Raw genomic sequence first — 17,441 nt, 5'->3', positions numbered from 1 at the left:
TGACTTCAAGTATGGACAGAAAGATTTCTGTGCTTCTTTGGGACTCCCTGTCAACATGCATGTACAGAAGACCTAAGTAAATACAGTAAAAAGGTATGTGTATTTGAAGACTTAGCTTGTATTCTGTACCTGTAACAGAAATACAGAAGCAGAATAAAGAAAAATTTCAAACCTAAAGAAAAATTTCTATCGTGTTCAGCAGAAGTACCTGTATTCTCTAATTCTAACTTGAGCCCTTAGAGGTGGCAAGAGCTGCAGCAAGGCAGGCACCTGTAGAGATTAGCTGTGATCTTATATGAGCCCAAATGTCGAGGAGAGTCTCTGTTTCTTTTGGTTGCTCATGCCATGGGCCTGGGGTGAGCAGGCTCCTATCTGGGCAACTAATGCGGTGCTTAAACAGAACTGGGATGATCAAGTGAGAAGCCTCCCATCTGGATATGGACAGAGGCATGGCTGAAGAGCTCTGTCAAAAGGGCAGCATCATAATTTAACCGTAAAATTTAATATGTGCTCAAAAATTTTGGAAACGGAAAGCTTTCTGGGATACTAAAGAAGCAGCAGAAATTTGGGGCCTGTAAGATGCAGCAGCTGTCTGGGGCCCTCTCTGACTTCCCAGAAAAGGGAAAGAGTTAAATGTGCTGGGTTGAGAGGGCCTCCTCCTTTCCATCCCCAACTCTGTCAGGCTCTGATGGGATTTATTCATTCCTCCTCCCTACCCTGCTCCCCTCCCAAAAAAACCAGTTACTCTACCAGTTCTTCTCAGCTACAACGACATAATAAATAAAAATAACACCGCAGAAGTTGGGGGAAGCTCCTGAAGGATAATGCCCTGGTCGGGTTACAAAGCACCTTTCGGGCAGGTTTTATGCACAGGATCAGCGCCCTTCCTCATGCCAGGGGCACCTCCCAAGAGCGATCCCGCCCCGGCTCCTCTTTCCTCTGCCCTGGGCGGCGCGGCGCGGCCCGGCCTCCGCCTCCCGTTAGATGGCGCTACAGACTTTACAACTACGTGTGTGGAGGGGAGGAAAAAAGAATAGTAATTTAAAAAAAACACTCTTATTGTCCGAAACGGGGGGAGCCGGCCCCGCGGAGGGATGCCCCTTTCCCGTAGGGAGCGCCCGGAGTCGCCCGCACCCTCAAGGCGGCTGTCGGGGCTCGGCCCCTGGGGGCCCCCAGGGCAAAACAAGGGGCAAGTGGGCGAGCGAGGGCCCGGCGTAGCCGTCCCTCTTACCGGGAGAAGATCCTGCAAGGGCCGGGGAGAGGGGGCTGGCCGGTTTCCGCCCGGGGAGCAGGGCGAAATCCACGGGCAGTCTCTCGTCTCTCCCCCGCGTTATTTCTCCTTTCCAAAAAGCCGCTCATGGAATCTCCACAGCCTGCCTGGGCTCTGCTGGGTGGGTGTTTAATCAGTCCCTCTCCTTCCCCCCAGACACTTTTTATTCTTGTTTGGAGTCCCGCGTTTCCCCCCTTTGCAGAACCCCGCAAGTTTTCGGGCAACCGATCTGTGGCTGCCGCGGGGTCCGCCGGAGCGGGGCTGCTCCAAGTGCGCGGCTCGGCCCCTCGCACACAGAGGACAGGAGGGATTAGGACGGTGTGTGAAGCCGCTGGTCCGCAACTCACTAAGCCCATGACCGACCCGCCAAAACTTCTTCCCCCGGTCCCCAGCCGAAAGGCGGCCGGGTGCCCTCAGCCCTGTCGCTGAGCATGTAAAGAGACCACTTTGAGAAGGGGTTAGGGCTGTCCCGGCGCAAAGGCCGCACCCCACTCCCGTGCCTGCCGTCAGGCCATGAACTTTCCAGTGGGGTAAGTTCTCCTTTAAGAAAGCGAACTGTTCCTTATGCATATTTAAGACTTTGTCTGCAGCGCCCAGCTGACGCGGGACTGGAGGCTCACAGTCAGGACCCGAGCTCTCGGGGACTAAATCATCCTAGTTTAAACGCACCCTCTGCCAGGGCTCCAGTTGGGAGCTCCTTGCCATTGCTCTAAACACATGTAAGTCAGAACGGGGGGGAGGGGGTTGGGGGGCTGGGAGAAGGAGGAGGGAGGCTGAGTCTAGTTAGGGAGATCTGTAAGGTATTTTGGTCATTCCAATCACCAACGTCCGCTCCCAAAACCAAACAAACAAAAAATAAACAATTAAGCAAGAAATCTTATCCTTGGACTTATTAAATACTTTTTTATTATTATTATTTGTCGTCCAGCCTAGGGGGTCCTGCCCCCCGCTCAGCACGCCTGTAACCCTAAGGTAGCCGAGCGGTGGGGGTTCGAGGCTCCCTCCCTCCTTTTGCCCTTCACGAGAGCGCTTTTCTGGGAGCACAAGTGTGTGTGTGAGGAGCGCAGAGGAGCACCGAGAGGGTAAGTGAATCCCTTGCTTCAGCCTGGGTGGGCAGGAGGAGACCTCTCACGTCACCCGAGGATCAGAGGGCTCCTCCGTCGCGCCGAAGGTGGGATCCCGAGCAGCCTCTTCAGCCTGCAGCGAGCTGGGGGAGCCTCTCGGGGATGCGACCGCCTTGGAAAAGCCCCCTCCATGGCTAGGCACCCTGCCACCTCCGCACGTGTGTACTTCTGTAAGTGTGTGCGAAACGACAAAGTGTATGTGAAGGTCAGGCGGGCGAGCTCAAGTGGGAAGGAGCAACTTTCAGTGCTGTGCTCTTAGCGGTTTCCTGCCTTTTAAAGTGAACTTGTTCGAGTGTGCTATTCAAAATGTGGTTCAGTAGTTATGCCTTCAAATTAAGTTGCTTCTCGGTCCTCATCGAGAAAAGCAGACATGTGTCCTCAATTGTATAGTATATATATATAAAAAAAATCTACTAGGTACTTTATGGTTCCATCTGGAGAAATTAAAAGCCCAGAGCTGTAATGTTTATTCTTACATAGTTTACAAAAAACGGGGGAAATGTGTGAGACACATGTCTCCAAATATAACCAAAGTGCTTTCCCTTCTGGTTAAAAAGTTGCATGTGAATGTTTTCATTTTAGCACTCCCTGCCACCTGTACTTCTCAGGGAAACTTTTCTTGGCGTTAGTGGTGAAGCACCAATAGTACTTATTAATGAATTAATTATTATTATGGCTGCTGAATTGACTTAAAGTGCTTTGAAGGTCAAACTAATCCATGTTATTGAGTTACAATTAATTGTGTTTCAGCTGTTGTTTTAAACACAGTTTCAAAGAGAGAGGCGAGGAGGCTGTGTATGGGGTGTAGGGCAGGGGCGTGATCCGGAGACCCTTCCCAGCCCATGGCACCGAGCCCATCGCTCAGAAGTTTCCTTTTGGCTTACGAAACAGGCGGAACCTTGTCCTGCCTCGAGTGACACAAAAGTACGAGAGGAAACTTGGGTGACAAACACCTCCTTCTCCCACCGAAAGCTGCAAAGGTTAAGGGAGTCCCGGGCTTAGGAGCGCAGCCCCGGAGGGAAGTTTCCTCTTCGGAGTTAGCATTGCGGGGAGGGCACCGGCTTTGCTGTGCCATCTTTGCTTGGCCGCTTTGCTCAGGGCTTTTGTGTTGCCGACGGAGACGAGGAGGCAGCGGTGGGCAGCGAGGCTGAAGGGCTCCACAGAGCCCTCTCGCGGGGGGGGGCGGCTGCAGCCCGTGCCCAGGAAGGTATGGGGGGAGAGAAGAAAAAAGCCCCCTGACGGGACAAGAGGCAGCTGGGCCGGGCTCTATGCGTCCCAGGGAGGCCAGAGGGGCGGCCGCAGGGCTGAGGGCAGGAAAAACCAGGACGGGCAGGCAGGCAGCCGAGAGAGATGCCAAAGGGGATGGTCATCCCCTGCCCTACCACTCGCCGGCTGCCCCGCCGCCGGTGAGACCTAGGTGGTAGGAGTGCCGGGCTCAGCGGGGCGGCGGCTGGGAAAGCTGGGGAAGAGTAAGGCCAGGGAGAGGAGTTGAGAGAGTAGGGCAAAGTCTGGGAAAGACCCCGCGGGCGATGTGCAAGGGGGAGGCCCCAGGGCCGCCGTTTGGCCAGCTTGTCGCAGGGGTGCCCCTGTTTGCCCAGTGCGGCGGCTGCAGGGGAGTATCCCCTCCACGAGGAGTGGAATGCGAAAGTGGGGTGGGACTGGCTCAGGTGGACCAGGCAAAGACGGGGGTCGACCCGTCGGAGCTGGGGTACGCGCACCGACTGCTCACACGCTCAGTGGGAGCTGGTAGCAGGGAGGCGCTGGAGCCCAGCTGCCCCTCTCTTGCCAGGGAAACGATCTTTTCCACAACGATAACGACTCTCTTTCACAAAGTTAGGGGCAGGAGAGAGGGAGAGCCAGCGGTTCTTCCCAGGCTGGGAGCCGCACTCGCACCTTGCCTGTCCCTCGGTCTCCGGCGGCCCCGCGGGGACGAGCCTGTCCCGGGGGGCACTAGACGTCACCAAGGATTTCTTGTCCTCAGAAACTTACACTTCACAAATGTAAAGCTCTCCCCCGATCCAGGCTTCAATGTGTATTTTGTTTTGTTTCTTTGTTTGTTTTTAATGCCAGTCCGCAGAATGGCAATTGGAAAACCTCTATGCCCACCCTTTCTCTCTGAAATCGGGTTGCTGGAATTTTTTTGCTGTTTGATTTTTTTTCCCTTTCTTTTCCCACCCCAGCTCCTTTTCAAAGATGCCCTTCCTTTCTCTCTCTTTTTTTTTCTCCCTTCATCCCATCCTAAAAACTCAGCTTTTGCTTAAGACAAAAGGACAAGGAAAAAAAACAAACAACCCAACCCCTATACATGCAAACAGACCTTTCTTGGAGAGAAGTAAAACAAACAAAAAACTTCTACCTGCAACAGAAGAGAGGGTACAAAATTTCACACACACACACACGCACACACCGGTCTCGTATCGAATACAGCTGTAATTAATTGAAAATTGAAGTAAGAGATGTGTTTTCCACGTGGGAACATAGTAACTAAGGTGCAGTGGGCAGTCCGGTAGGTAGGACACGTCGTTCCTGCTCATCACGCGTGGAATCGTTTCCTCCAGCTGGGATGGGTGCTTGTGCAGATCTCGTAGAGGTGCAGGAGACAAATCCTCGGCTCTCGTATATCACAAAAGCACGATGCGTTGGATGAAACATAGGTATTAACCAACTTTCTCCCTCTCCCTCCCTAGTTTTATTTGTTTCTCTTGGTTGCGGGACCTAGATGGTCAAAAACAAACAAAAGCACTTGCGTTTGTGTCGGCACTTTGTCGTCGGGGCAGCACACGCGCGTCAGATTATTGCCAGGGATTTATTTGCATGCAGCTGCAAACCCACAAGCCGGCTGCTGACCGCTGCGCATAAAGGGCTGCCGGGGCCGGCCCCTGCCCGGCCGCCGCGGCTCCCGGCGGGAGCACGGCCCGGGGGCCGGGGTGAGGGGAGTATTTGGGAGTGGGTTTGCTCCCAACACGGCCTGGGGGGTGGTCACAGAGCCGGCAGCAGCAGGGTCCCCAGAGCAGCCAGAGGCTGCAGGTGCGGGGGATGGGGGGGAGTCGGGGGCAGCCCCGGCCTGCAGCCCCCCTCCCCTCCACCCCAAAGGCAGCCGCAGCTCCCGCTGGCCTTGATCACAAACACATCCGGGAAAAGCTTTCCCTAATGCATATGTCCCGGGAAAAAAAGAATCGGTGGCGGATCCTCGGGATTTCCCAGAGCTATTTTCAGTGCTTTGAAAATTGCAGTATTGTCGATGTTCTTTCCCCACCCCCTTCTCCCCTCTCTTCGGCCCAGTAACGTTTGGCAGCCTTTGACGAGGGAGCTCTTAACCTTTGAAGCAAAGGCTTTAGGTTCAAACTACCTCCTTCACTACCCCTGTCAGCCTCCCCTCTCCCCACATACAGGCACATCGCGAGGATGGATTTGGCGGCATCTGGGATCTGTCTCCTCAGGCCTCCCTCTACCTCGGGCTATGCTACTAGGTCTGCTTCATCTTCTCCCGGAGACACAGGCGAAGGCGCAGGGTTCCCAGGGCTTGAACTTGCTCCCCTCCGAGTGCAGCGGGAGCAAAAGCTGCCCCCGAAGCAGGAAAGGATGGGGTCAAACCAACCCCTGCATACTTGAGGGGGGGGGGGTATCTCTTCGTCCCTCTGCTCCGACGGCCAGCATAGGACTGTAGGAGAAAGGGCAAGATGAAACTCGGTTTGGGGAACTTAATTATTTTGGCAGAGGAAAGGGATGTTCCCGCTCCAGGCAGGCTTCTTCGTCTGCGCGTGAGCAAGGGGGCTGCTCCGGGCTTTTCTGCCAAACAGGGGGCTACAGAGCAGGAGCTGCCAGGCAGGGAGGGCAAGGCCGGGAGGGCCCCTCCGCGGGGAAAACCGTTCCGGTAGGGTGAAGCTGGAAGGACAATGAAGACACACAGACACACACATACGGACACGTTCGCCCTCCGCCTCCCTCGCATTCGCGCGGCGGTGCGTGGGGATGTCGCGCTGCCCCTTGGCCACGCCGCGCCATCGGGAGGGGGTGAAACCCTCCCACCCGCTGACAGGCCGGGGGGGGCGGGCAGGGCTGGGGCGGTCGGTGGGCAGCCCACCCCGCCGGGCCGCCCTGTCTAACGCGGAGTACCCCGGGTGCGGCCCGGTCTCTGGAGGGACACGGCTGGGCTGCGCAGGCACAGGAGCGCTCATCCCCCTCACTCCCCTGCAAAGCACAGAGGGGGTGTCTCCAATCTCATTCCCACTAGAAACTAGGCAATAGAAGTCTGGGGGTGCTTGCGCAAACTGGGATACGCCTCTGGGCTACAGCGGGCAGCGCTTGTGGGGAGCGGGTCAGTAACACGAGTGGCCAGGAAAAGCGCGGGGAAAAGCAGAAGGGGATGAAACCATTCGCAGGCTCCTTCCTTGCGGATAGGGGGTGTGTTGTCATCTTTGTTTTGGTTCTGTTGTTTTGTTTTCCAGGAGATTGGGACAATAGCTGGAGCGGATTATGCATTCCCGTAGGCAATACTTCCCTATATGAGCTTCAGGATGCAGTTGGAAGCTCGGGAACAAAGCGGGCATCGAATGTCAAGGTAACTGGTCCCCTTCCTTTGTTTATGCTATTGTTAATGACGGGGCTCACTCAGCCCTGGCCTCAGCCGTGCTGTATGGCATTAATACGGACTTGAGAGAATAGGCAGGGCAATTAAAAAACAAACCCCAAACCCAGAACAGCAGCAGCATCCAGCCAAAGACCAGTTCTTCAGGTAAAACACGCCTCTTCTGAGCTGCTAACAATGATATTGTCATCTCGCCTAGTATTCACAGAAATACACATACCGTTTGAAAGATTAAAAGTATCTGTATCCATCATTAACACCAAGGGGAGACACCCTAACCCTGTTCTTCAGTCCCAAATCAAAAGGGAAAGGGCATTACCTTCAAATACCCAATATTACAGCATGAGAGGATTCTCATCATGTTAAAAAAAATAAAATTAAAAAAATCTAACAAAATTATTCTTTTAATCATGATTATCTAAAATAGCAGAAACCTTAGTGTTTATTGACTCATTTTTCTTCTTCTCGAGGTAGTGGATGGTATTTAAAGTTCAACATTTCACACATCTCCTTGTTTAGTTTAATTTCCTCTACAATCTAGCAATTTCAGCAAACTGAGTTAAAAATTTTGGTACACATCTGAGTATGGATCTGCATAAAATAGAGAGGGCAGTAGAACTGGGGAGAAGATGTTTTGTTTTTTTAGGAAGAGAAAGGAGTGTAGGTTTGCATGTTTGTGAGGATGCATATGTGTGCGAGAGAGAAACAAATCTAGAGATTTGCACCTTACATGTGGTCTGTAGCTTTAGTGTGGATGCTGGAATAAATATCTATTACAGTTCTCTGAGAAATGTCCCACTTGGGCAGACAGACCTCTGTTTTGAATGAGAGCTCCAGGAGACGAAAGAAATGTATGTTACTCCAGAACAATTCTTTACCAACTCATTCTTTTTTTTTGGAAAGATAAATTTCAGCTCTGCTAGTCTGGGCCCATTTCCTGTCAGGGAAGGGATATAATAATGATCAATGCCCAGCACTTCTCATATCTTTTGTACTTAGTAAATATTTGCAATGTCTTGAACGTGGAGGAGAGGTGAAGAGATGAGCCCAAACTCAGCTTCAGAAGATCCTCACTGCACTCACACAGAGGCGGGAAAAATCCAAACAAGCAAACCAACCTTTCAGAAGACCCTCTAGTCTACAGCTCCCTTACAGCTATGCACTTTTTGTATTTTATCTGCCTGCTTAGTGAAATGGTCTAAAAACATCAGGCTACCTGTTTTTTTGTGACCAGCTCAGGGTGTACATTAGTACTCCAGTTGAAAGTGGAGCCTGGAGTTGTTGAGCAAACAGTTCCTGCTTGACTGTAGCGTGAACTGAATGCTGTATAGTCAGCTATATGGAGCGGTGACAGGGAAGTAGCACCAAGCATTTCCGAAACTAATAACAAAAGGTTAATATATATAAAATGTTTATACAGCTCATGTTCCCTCAAGTTGTTTAAATTTCAGTTCGATGCACATAAATATAGTAGCCATACCAGGTTCCCCATTAGCCAATCCCTGCTTTTTAAAATCAATTCATTTCAATTTGAAAGAATGGCCCCATATGCAAGACAGTCAACAATCCTTTGACTTTCTCCACTCAGTGTGGACCTCTGGAAGAAATAGCATCTATCTTTGTCATTTCACATGCCATTGCAGTGCCTTGACATTGTTTTTTAAGAGCAGGCCTACTACCAGTGAGGGTAACAGTCCCCAGCTGGTTCCCTTTTTCTAATCCATTTCCCCCTTTTTCCTTTTGAGAAGAAATAGTTCTGCTGAGCCCCCAGGTCTGGACTTTGGGGAACATGGCGCAGTGGTCTGATATAAAAGCACTGTCTCTGTGGGTAGAAACTCTCCTGTGTACCATGAGCCTTGCAAGAAAGGCAGCTAGGGGACATTTCGAGTAACCATGCATCTGGCATCAAGCGACAACAATCCACTTCACACTACTGCAGAGGAGTTTGTTCCCAAACCAAATGCTTTATGGTGCTCAGTGCTGGTGTCAAATTGGTTTGAACTGTCCCAAGTCTAAAATAAAGATCTCCATTGTGGTATACCAGTGAGCTTTTCTTGTTAAACCTTCCCTGCTTGTCTTGAAGGTATAGGGCCGATGTAATACCGTCTTTTCCCCCCACGGATGGGCGCAATAGGAAAAGTTCAGAAAAGTTCTGTTTATCTTTTTTCCCCTTGTAGTTGAAGAAATGCAAGCTATCAGAAACAAGCCTAAGTTTGAAGGTACAGTTTTCAACATGTGAGTTGGAAACATATGCACTGGCACTATTCAACTGATCTGTAAGGGCTGTGCTTGAATTTTGGCTTTTAATCTCAACTCTGCTAAAGACAGATGCAAAATGGAATGGAATCTGATTATTTATGCTGTAGCCTTGTGATACACATCTTATAACCGTTGGAGAGAGAAGCAAAACACTTTGCTAAAGCTTTGGGTGAGCCTGAGTTTCAAGAGGACTCTAGTCTTCACAGGTTCTTACTTCACTGTCTTTCTTCCCTTAGAATTTGTTATATGGGATTTTTTTTCTGCTGTTCTACATTTTAAAGTGAGTAGAGACTAAATCCTGCTGAGAGAGTGAGCTCTCTCCACCACAAACTCACGTTTGGAAAATGCCTTCCCCTTTTGACTGCTCCCCTTCAAATTATCCTCCCCCTTTCAGGGCAGAAAAGAAAACTTTAAAAGAGAAAGAGAGAAGTGGGAGTGGGGAGGACGGGGAAACCCCTGATTCCTCAGTGATCTGTACAGCTCGGACAGACCTACAAGTTCCCCTTTGCCTCTTGCAGACAAGTCCCGTCGGAGAAAAAACCCCCATGCCTGAACTTTTAACGTGGCTTGGGGTTTATACAATTCTGGCTCCATTTCAGAAATCTCGAAAGGGGAAAAAAAAACCCCAACACCAAAAACAACAAAAGAAACAAAAAGGGAAAAGAAAGTTTGGATTTAACTCTTTGTTGCCAAAAACCCCACCACAACCAAACCCCCAGCCATTAGCAAAAGGGAGCAGCGTCACTGGCAGTCGGCACCTGTCCTGAGGCGGCCCTCCCCGCCACACAACGCCGATAGCCAACAGGGAGAGGCAGCCTCAGCCCTGACTGCCAAGCACCTTGGGTGCAGCCGAGCCCCGGAGCTCCCCCCGCTGCCCCGCGGAGGGGGCAGCACTCCCTCTGAACATTGTGGGGGAAGGCAGCCCTGCCTGGGATCTGCGGGGCTGGCAGGGAAGTTTTTGGTACTGCTAAAGGCATATATACACACACACACACACATCTATCTATATCATACACACACATCTTTATATATAGATTTATATGTAGGTGTCTAGTCTATGTTTAAATTATTCTATCTATACACACGGTCCTCCCCTTATGAGGTCATTCTCCCATATATACGAGACTGGGTGCATGGTGCCAGAATCTAACTCCAAGATCTTATCTCTGGCGATCTGAAAGCAATCTAAAGTAAATGTTAGCAGAAGGGGAAATAAATTTTGGAGAGAAACATTCAACAAGGTGTCTCTGAAGCCTTTTCCCCCGCCCTCCCCAGCCGATGCACCCACGCTCTTTATGCCAAAGAGAGCCATTTCGGAGCAAGAGACTCCTGCTTCAGAGCAAGGACAGGCTGCACCCCGCATCGTGGATCTCTGCCTGGCTGGGGCTGCACCTTGACAATTTTAATCCCCTCTTCCCTTTCCCGAGCGATGCTCTCCTCTCTAATGCACTAATCGGCTGCAGCTTATTTATTTTTATTTTTTCCCCTGTGGCTCCAAATGTCTTAACGTTTTTGATTTCAGGAAACTCCAAACGGAAGGAGGGATGCTACTTGAAAGTGTGACTCAAAAAAAAAAGGTTTCGCTTTACAGCCATCAGTAGCACCAGGAGACAGCTCCATTAAAAAAGTAGTTTTCCACTGCTCTTGAAAAGCCGTTATTTTTTACATCGCTTTTAGGAAGATAGATTAACAAAACATCACATTTCAAGCCACTCTGATCTGTAATTAAATGGAGGAGCCCGTTTGTATTCTCCTATGGCTTTTACAGAAGTTGCAGTGATCCAAAGTCAGGTTGCTGTGTCAGAGTGGCATTTTTATTAATGAGAATACAAAAAGCTTGCATATTCTTAGCCTGGCTTGAATTTAGTTGCTAAGCAACCGCTGTATGGTAATTCATCCGCGAAATTTAAATCTTGGAGAAAGGATCCTGCGTTTTGCTGAATGGTCGCCACGAGGAAAACAACTTGTGGGACCCGCGGCAGCTGCCGCCGCGCCACCGCGCCGCCCGCCCGCCGGCTCCCCCGGGCCGCCCGCCGCCCCGGGACGGCCCGCAGGGAGGGAGTGCAGCCGGGCACCGGTGGCCGCCCCGTCGGCGCTGCCCCGGACCGGCCTCCCACGTGTGGGGAAACGCAGCGCCAGCGTTTCCCCGCGCGTGGCGCGGCCCGGGCCCGGCCGCAGCCGCCCGGTTCGAGAGGGGTAGGGACGAGAAAGGCCCCAGTGCGGCCCCGGGGGCGAGGCCCCGTGGGCACCTCCGCGGACCTGGCTGCTCCTTTGGTGTCGGGGAGGACGGGATGGGCGGCGAACCTTCCCCCGCTCGGCCTTCACCCCTTAGCTTTTTGTGTCGCCAAACCCTCTCAACCAAAGAACTCCCTACTGCTGTGTCATTGACACTGCGGGGCCGCTCGCCCTCCTCTCCTCTCGCTCCCGCCGCCTATTGAGCGCTGCGCCCGCTCCATTGTGCCAAACTGCAACTGAAAACACCGATGGGGCAATAACCACCTCCCTGCATGTCCTCCACTCTCTTCATCCATCCATCCATCCCTCTCGCCACAGGCGACCAAGCTCCTCGCCAACCCTGGCTATAGCAAAATGGGTCCCTGTCCTCAAGCGCTTACCCCACGCCTGCCTCCGAGGCCGGGACTTGTTGCATCCCTTTTAGAGTTGTATTAATTACCCTGGAACTTAAGCAAACTAAAGTACATATGGGGAAGAAGCTCATGCCTACAGTTTGGTCCTGCAGCCTGCCAGTTACAGAGGTAATCTTTACACTCGCTTCCAAATCGGAACGAGCATCGCTGCACCTCAGAAAGGTATCCCTGTATAAATATATAAAGTATCGATTTTGCTGTAGCTTGAAGATGTTGATCATTTATTACAAAAATAAACGAATAAATACAACAATATATTGTTGCTTTCACAGGATAAATATTTTACAAATATATAATTTAAAAAAACAAATTTAATTGTTAAAATTATTTAAAATAGTACACTTATTGATAAAATTATCAATAGTATATACTGCATTTCATATTAGAACCAATTATTCTCTAAACGTTCCATTTAAAACCATTCATACAAAACAAATTATGAGCATTGTAATGTGCAAACACGAGTCACTACAGTAAAGCAAAGGGTTCTGTAAAGATCACTTTCTGACAGGAACCGCTGCGTTTTAAAACCAAAGTAGAGGTCTTTGCTAAATTTCGGAAAATACACAGACCAACAGCAGTGAGGTGACTATTTTGAATACACCTGAAAATGATTTATTGTGTACAGACTCGACGGGGGAAGGATAGGAGGTGAGAAGACTGGGGCGTAGTAAAGGATCACAGAATATGAAAATGTAAACTATAAATAATCACATTTCGGAATTACCCGGTCTGAGCAAACATAACTTTGTAAAATATTTGGCTTTCCTTTAGGTAGAAAAAAAAAAGACTAAGGAAAATGATGCCGACTCCGTTACCAAGCACAGAACACTGATATTATAAATGAATACAATTACTAAATTCATTAAGAGATCTGGCGATATATAACAATATTTTCATTATTTACACGTGTAACAATATAACCCTTAGCGCAAACCCTTTCATTTATTATCTACCTCTTGCTATCTCAGAGACTCACAACCCTGAAATTCCTAAATACATTCAAAGGATTCAGTTTCTCGGGGGCGGGGGAGGGGGCGGAGGGGCGGCGGGGGGTAGCGCCCATGGCCTCACTTTTTGTGCATAACAAGTCCACGGAACGGGCACATTTTGCCAGTCCCTTCGACCACACGTTACTCCTCCAGCCTAACCCCCAGCTTTTCGGAGGCAGCAACCCGCAAAGGTTGCCTTTTAATAGAAACCAGCGTGAAGCCTAACGTTAGCTCTTTGTTGCCATCCAAATCGAGTAACCAAATACCGCTCCGAAATTTAAATAGACTTTCTCCGCGGCTAATAAAACCGCTCCCCTTCGTGAGTGAAAACAGGATCCCACCTGACGTGTCGGTGGTACCCGGCCCCCGGAGGGGGGCCCAGTCGGCCCGCCTGCCCGCCAGCCCCCGCCCGACCCTTTTTCCCTACCCAGCAGCAAAATCAGCCAGCAGCTTCTGCTAAAACGAACAAAAGAAAGAGCGTCCTTTACCCTTTCGGGCTCTCTTTCCCTTTGTTGGTTTGGCTTCTCCCCACCCCGCTTTTTTTCCTCTGTGTCAGTAGGGCCTTCTGGATTTCACAAATCAAACCGACAGTGATATTTACTACGAGCTAGTGTTAAAATAATGCATCCCGGTGCCCGATTCTCAGGTTGGCTTTGATTTATGGAGTGACACAAGGCCTATCTGAAAGGAAGAAATGCTTGTTGTTCCTGCAGCAGTTTTCTGGGGTTTTAACCCCTGCCTCAACAGCACTCAGAGAAGCAAGGCGAGGGAGGGGGCGCGGAGGAGGGGAGGAAGAGGAAGGTGAGGAAGGAGCCCAGGGGCGAGCTGGATCACAAAAGAAAACCTTATTCTCCAGGAGACTATCAGTGGGGGCAGGTGGATGCATTAGATGCAGCTCTCTACTTCCCATAACCTCCCCGCTGCAAAATGAAGAGAGTTGAGACGGTCATTCACTTGTCCCTATATTGCAATAAATTATAGTGGATAAGTATGAGAGGTCAGCTAGTGCATCTATTGGCATCTCCAACATTACTGACACACGCGTATGTTTGCAAAGATGGCATGGCAGCGCTATGGCAGAGTGGAGGAGAAAACTAGGCTACACCACTTCACACCCCATAGAAAAACCCTAAAACAACAACAACAACAGCCACAGCAACAGCAACAACAGAAATGGTGAACTAGGCAGACAGCACGTAGGATGTTGAAAGTATTATTCTGTATATTCAGTCAGAAAAAAAAAAGAACGTACCTTTTCCTTAAATTATAAAGATAAATTAAATACAAATATTAATACATACATAAAATGCATAAAAATAAATTATAGCTTGGCCCCCCTTCCCCTTCTTTGCCCCCCCCCAGCCTCAGTTTGGAAAACGAGGAAACAAGAGTGAACTTTTGGAAACATCCCTCTCAGCACCGGCCACGCGGGACCAGAAGACACGCTCAGGTATCACCCGCACCCAAGTGCCAGCCCAAACTGAGCCGACACAGCCCTTTGTGGGAGAAGGTGGCCTTTGGTGATCCCTAGTCTCGTCGTCCTTCCCGGTGACACAGAGTTCCCGGGCTGATGGAAGGGGCTACGGACACGGGCTCGGAGGAGGGACGGGCAGGGGGTGAGCCCCGCGCCGGGCCGGCAGCGGCAGGGGTGCGGCGGGGGCACTGCCGGCGAGCACAGGGCCGTGCGCCCGGCAGATCGGACCCTCGGTATTTCTCTCCCTTCAGCAGTATATCCCTTCAGAGAACCTTTTTTTTTTTTTTTTTTACATGTTTATGCATCAGACACAGACTATTTCATTCTAACAAATTTATTTTCTCAATCAGCTCTTACGGAATCACTACTCAAATTAAATTACAATCAAATTATCACATCAAAAGATACCCTTATTACCTAACAACTGTCCATATTTTCATTTCATTTTGATTTGTGCTCGTCTGAAAAAAACACGTAATACAAGATCTGGGGAAAAAATAAATTACCGTTTTGCAGCAGTTCATAGGTATTCTGAATAAAATATTAAAAGAAGTCATTTAATGAAAATATAAAGCAAATTTTTTTTTTAGATCAACAACGGATCTAACAATTCTATATTGCCGTCTTTTTGAAAAGTCTGTTTATTAAAACCTACCAAAAACACTGCTTGGAAATGGCAGTATTATATAATCACATCCACAGCACCCATTCAATCAAAGTTGGCAACGGATTTAGGAGAGGAGAAGTTCAGATAAGTGCAGCTGCAGATGCTCAGTCCTTCTAAATCCCTTTATCTGAATCAGTCCAGAAATAAAAAATAAAAATATTAATAAAAAAAATATTAGCAGTGGATTTTTTTTTATGACTCTTCCATGATGATTGGCAGCCGTCAGGAACAGGACTTTGACAGCCCTAAATTATTTCCCTTTCTCTCGCTGGTTCCCTTAATTCATGCAAAGTCCTTCTACAGAGCTCGAACTTTAGGAACCAACAACATCTCCTTCTCCCACCCTCCCCCCGGCGTCTGTCCCTCCCACCTTTCTCCTCAGGGTCAGTTTTATCCGCGTGCGGGCATTTATTTCCATATTTTTGTTCTATAGCTATACCTATATATATAGATAAATATATATATATGTATTTGCTTCCCTATTCAGCCTGCTTGTTTTTAGTGCTGTGTGCATATTTTTTCTTCCTGGAAAAAGTGGCCCGTTTCATTTTGCAGAACATATATAGATATATATGTTTTCAGAGTGGATGTCTGCCTTGCACCAAAATTCTACGGTTTGGCCAAGAAAAACAGGGTGCTGGAATGCAGCAGGCACCCTCTGATTAACCAGATTATTTTGCTTCTGCTTCCCTTTTTTGGATTGCTCCCATTGAAAAAAAAATAAAAAAAGAGGGAGAGAGAAAGGAGAAAAAAGTTTCCATGATTCATAGAAGAGAGCCCTTTTGGGGATAGGGGGAAGAGTGCGAGGAGGGGGGGAGGAGGGGGAGAGAAGAGGCGCAGACAGTGGTGTTCCTTGCTGCGAGAGGGGTATAATTTGGAGAAAAAATAAAAATAAAATAAAAATTAAAAAAAATCCCAAGCCCACCCACTCAAGCCCTCTTCCCACAACCAACCAACCCCCCGGCACATCTGCAGTTTTGGTGCATTACGCATCTCCACCCCGTTTTCCCAACAAGGTCTAAACGCTCTCGCTCGGATCGACCTTCTCCACCGCTCCCTATTGGTATCGATCTTATATATATATAGATGCACGCATATATCCATATATATATAAACACAAGCAGTCTGAACGAGCCTGGATCGTGTGTGTGTGTGTGCGCGCATGTGTGTGTGTGTGTCTGTGTGAGCGTGCGGCTGTGCGCGGCGGTGCCGGTGCCGGTGCCCGGCCCGGCCCGGCCCGCGCTGCCCCCGCGCTCCCCGGCCCGCCCGCGGTGCCCCTCACTGCACGCTGGTCTGCAGTCCGTGGTGAGGGGGCGGCGTGTCGGAGTTGACGGTGCCGACCTGGGAGTAGACATCGTCGGGGGTCTGCTGCTGGATCCCCGGGGGGGTCATCCGTTTCTCTTTCTGCCTCCGATTGCAAAACCAAACCCTGACCACCTCCTTCTCCAGCTGCAGGCTGTCCGCTAGGTTCGTAATCTCCTGGGCAGAGGGCTTGGGGCATTTCAGAAAGTGGCTCTCCAAGGCCCCCTTGACACTCACCTCGATGGAGGTCCGCTTCTTCCTCTTCCTGCCCTGGGCGGCGATCTTGTCGATGCTGGTGGGGCTGCCAGTGGAGGAGTCGGCTTCCTCCAGCCACTTGTTCAACAAAGGCTTCAGCTTGCACATGTTCTTGAAGCTGAGCTGCAGGGCCTCGAAGCGGCAGATGGTGGTCTGCGAGAAGACGTTGCCGTAGAGGGTGCCCAGCGCCAGCCCCACATCGGCCTGGGTGAAGCCCAGCTTAATCCGCCGCTGCTTGAACTGCTTGGCGAACTGCTCCAGGTCGTCGGAGGTCGGCGTGTCCTCGTCTGAGTGCGGGTCGTGGCTGTTGACGCCGCCGTGGTGCGGCGGGTGGTGCCCGGGGTGCTGGTGGTGGTGGTGGTGGTGATGCCCGGGGTGCTCGCCCAGCTCCGGCGTCTCGCCGCGCACCAGCCCCGGGTGCACCAGGCTCTGCCCGCCGGGGGGGGGGGACTCAACATGCCGTTCACCGTGAAGCCCCCGGGCTGCGAGTAGAGGAGCGACTGCTGCTGCTGCTGCCCGCCGGCCATGGAGGGCAGGTGGGCGGCCGCCGCCGCCCCCCAGGCCGCCGGGTGCCCCTGGTGCGGGGGGCCCAGGTGGGGCGGCCGGTGGTGCAGCGCCGCGCCCGAGTGCAGGTCGTCGCGCCCGCCGCTGCCCTTGACGTCGGGCGGCGGCGGCGGCTGCTGGGGGCTGCCCGTCATGCCCACGGGGCTGCCGGACCAGGGCGAGCCCGCTTCGGCGGCGGCGGCGGCGGCGGCGGCGGCGGCGGCGGCGGCGTGGGGCAGGGCTGTCACCCACTGGTGGGCATGGCTCAGCATATGGCCGCCGTTGCTGGCGGCCATGGCGCCCGGCATGAAGTCGCTCT

General features: G+C 51.0%; 1 protein-coding gene and 1 long non-coding RNA gene across 6 annotated transcripts; one reads left to right on the top strand and one right to left on the bottom strand.

Annotated features, from left to right (window-relative positions):
- Nucleotides 1–1,615: 1,615 nt before the first annotated feature.
- On the top strand, nucleotides 1,616–11,236 carry LOC113963637. 5 transcript variants are annotated; one of them, XR_003532903.1, is made up of 5 exons: nucleotides 1,861–1,989; nucleotides 2,199–2,352; nucleotides 3,145–3,318; nucleotides 6,843–6,955; nucleotides 10,764–11,236. It is a non-coding gene; the product is annotated as an uncharacterized LOC113963637 (long non-coding RNA). The 5 variants fall into 5 exon arrangements; XR_003532905.1 differs by lacking the exons at nucleotides 1,861–1,989; nucleotides 3,145–3,318 and adding an exon at nucleotides 1,616–1,800; XR_003532906.1 differs by lacking the exons at nucleotides 3,145–3,318; nucleotides 10,764–11,236 and adding an exon at nucleotides 8,728–9,623.
- A 3,437-nt stretch (nucleotides 11,237–14,673) lies between these two features.
- On the bottom strand, nucleotides 14,674–17,439 carry POU3F3 (POU class 3 homeobox 3; the record flags this gene model as incomplete). Its single annotated transcript, XM_027675193.1, is given in 2 exon segments — nucleotides 14,674–17,019; nucleotides 17,022–17,439. Coding segments are annotated over 2 exon segments (1,137 nt in total), but the record flags the coding sequence as incomplete, so codon positions are not given.
- Nucleotides 17,440–17,441: the final 2 nt, after the last annotated feature.

This window comes from Neopelma chrysocephalum, unplaced genomic scaffold, assembly GCF_003984885.1.
Source record: "Neopelma chrysocephalum unplaced genomic scaffold, ASM398488v2 Primary Assembly neopelma1_25, whole genome shotgun sequence".
NCBI lineage: Eukaryota > Metazoa > Chordata > Aves > Passeriformes > Pipridae > Neopelma > Neopelma chrysocephalum.
Note: the sequence above shows the minus strand (reverse complement) of the source record. Positions and strands in the feature narration are given on the sequence as shown.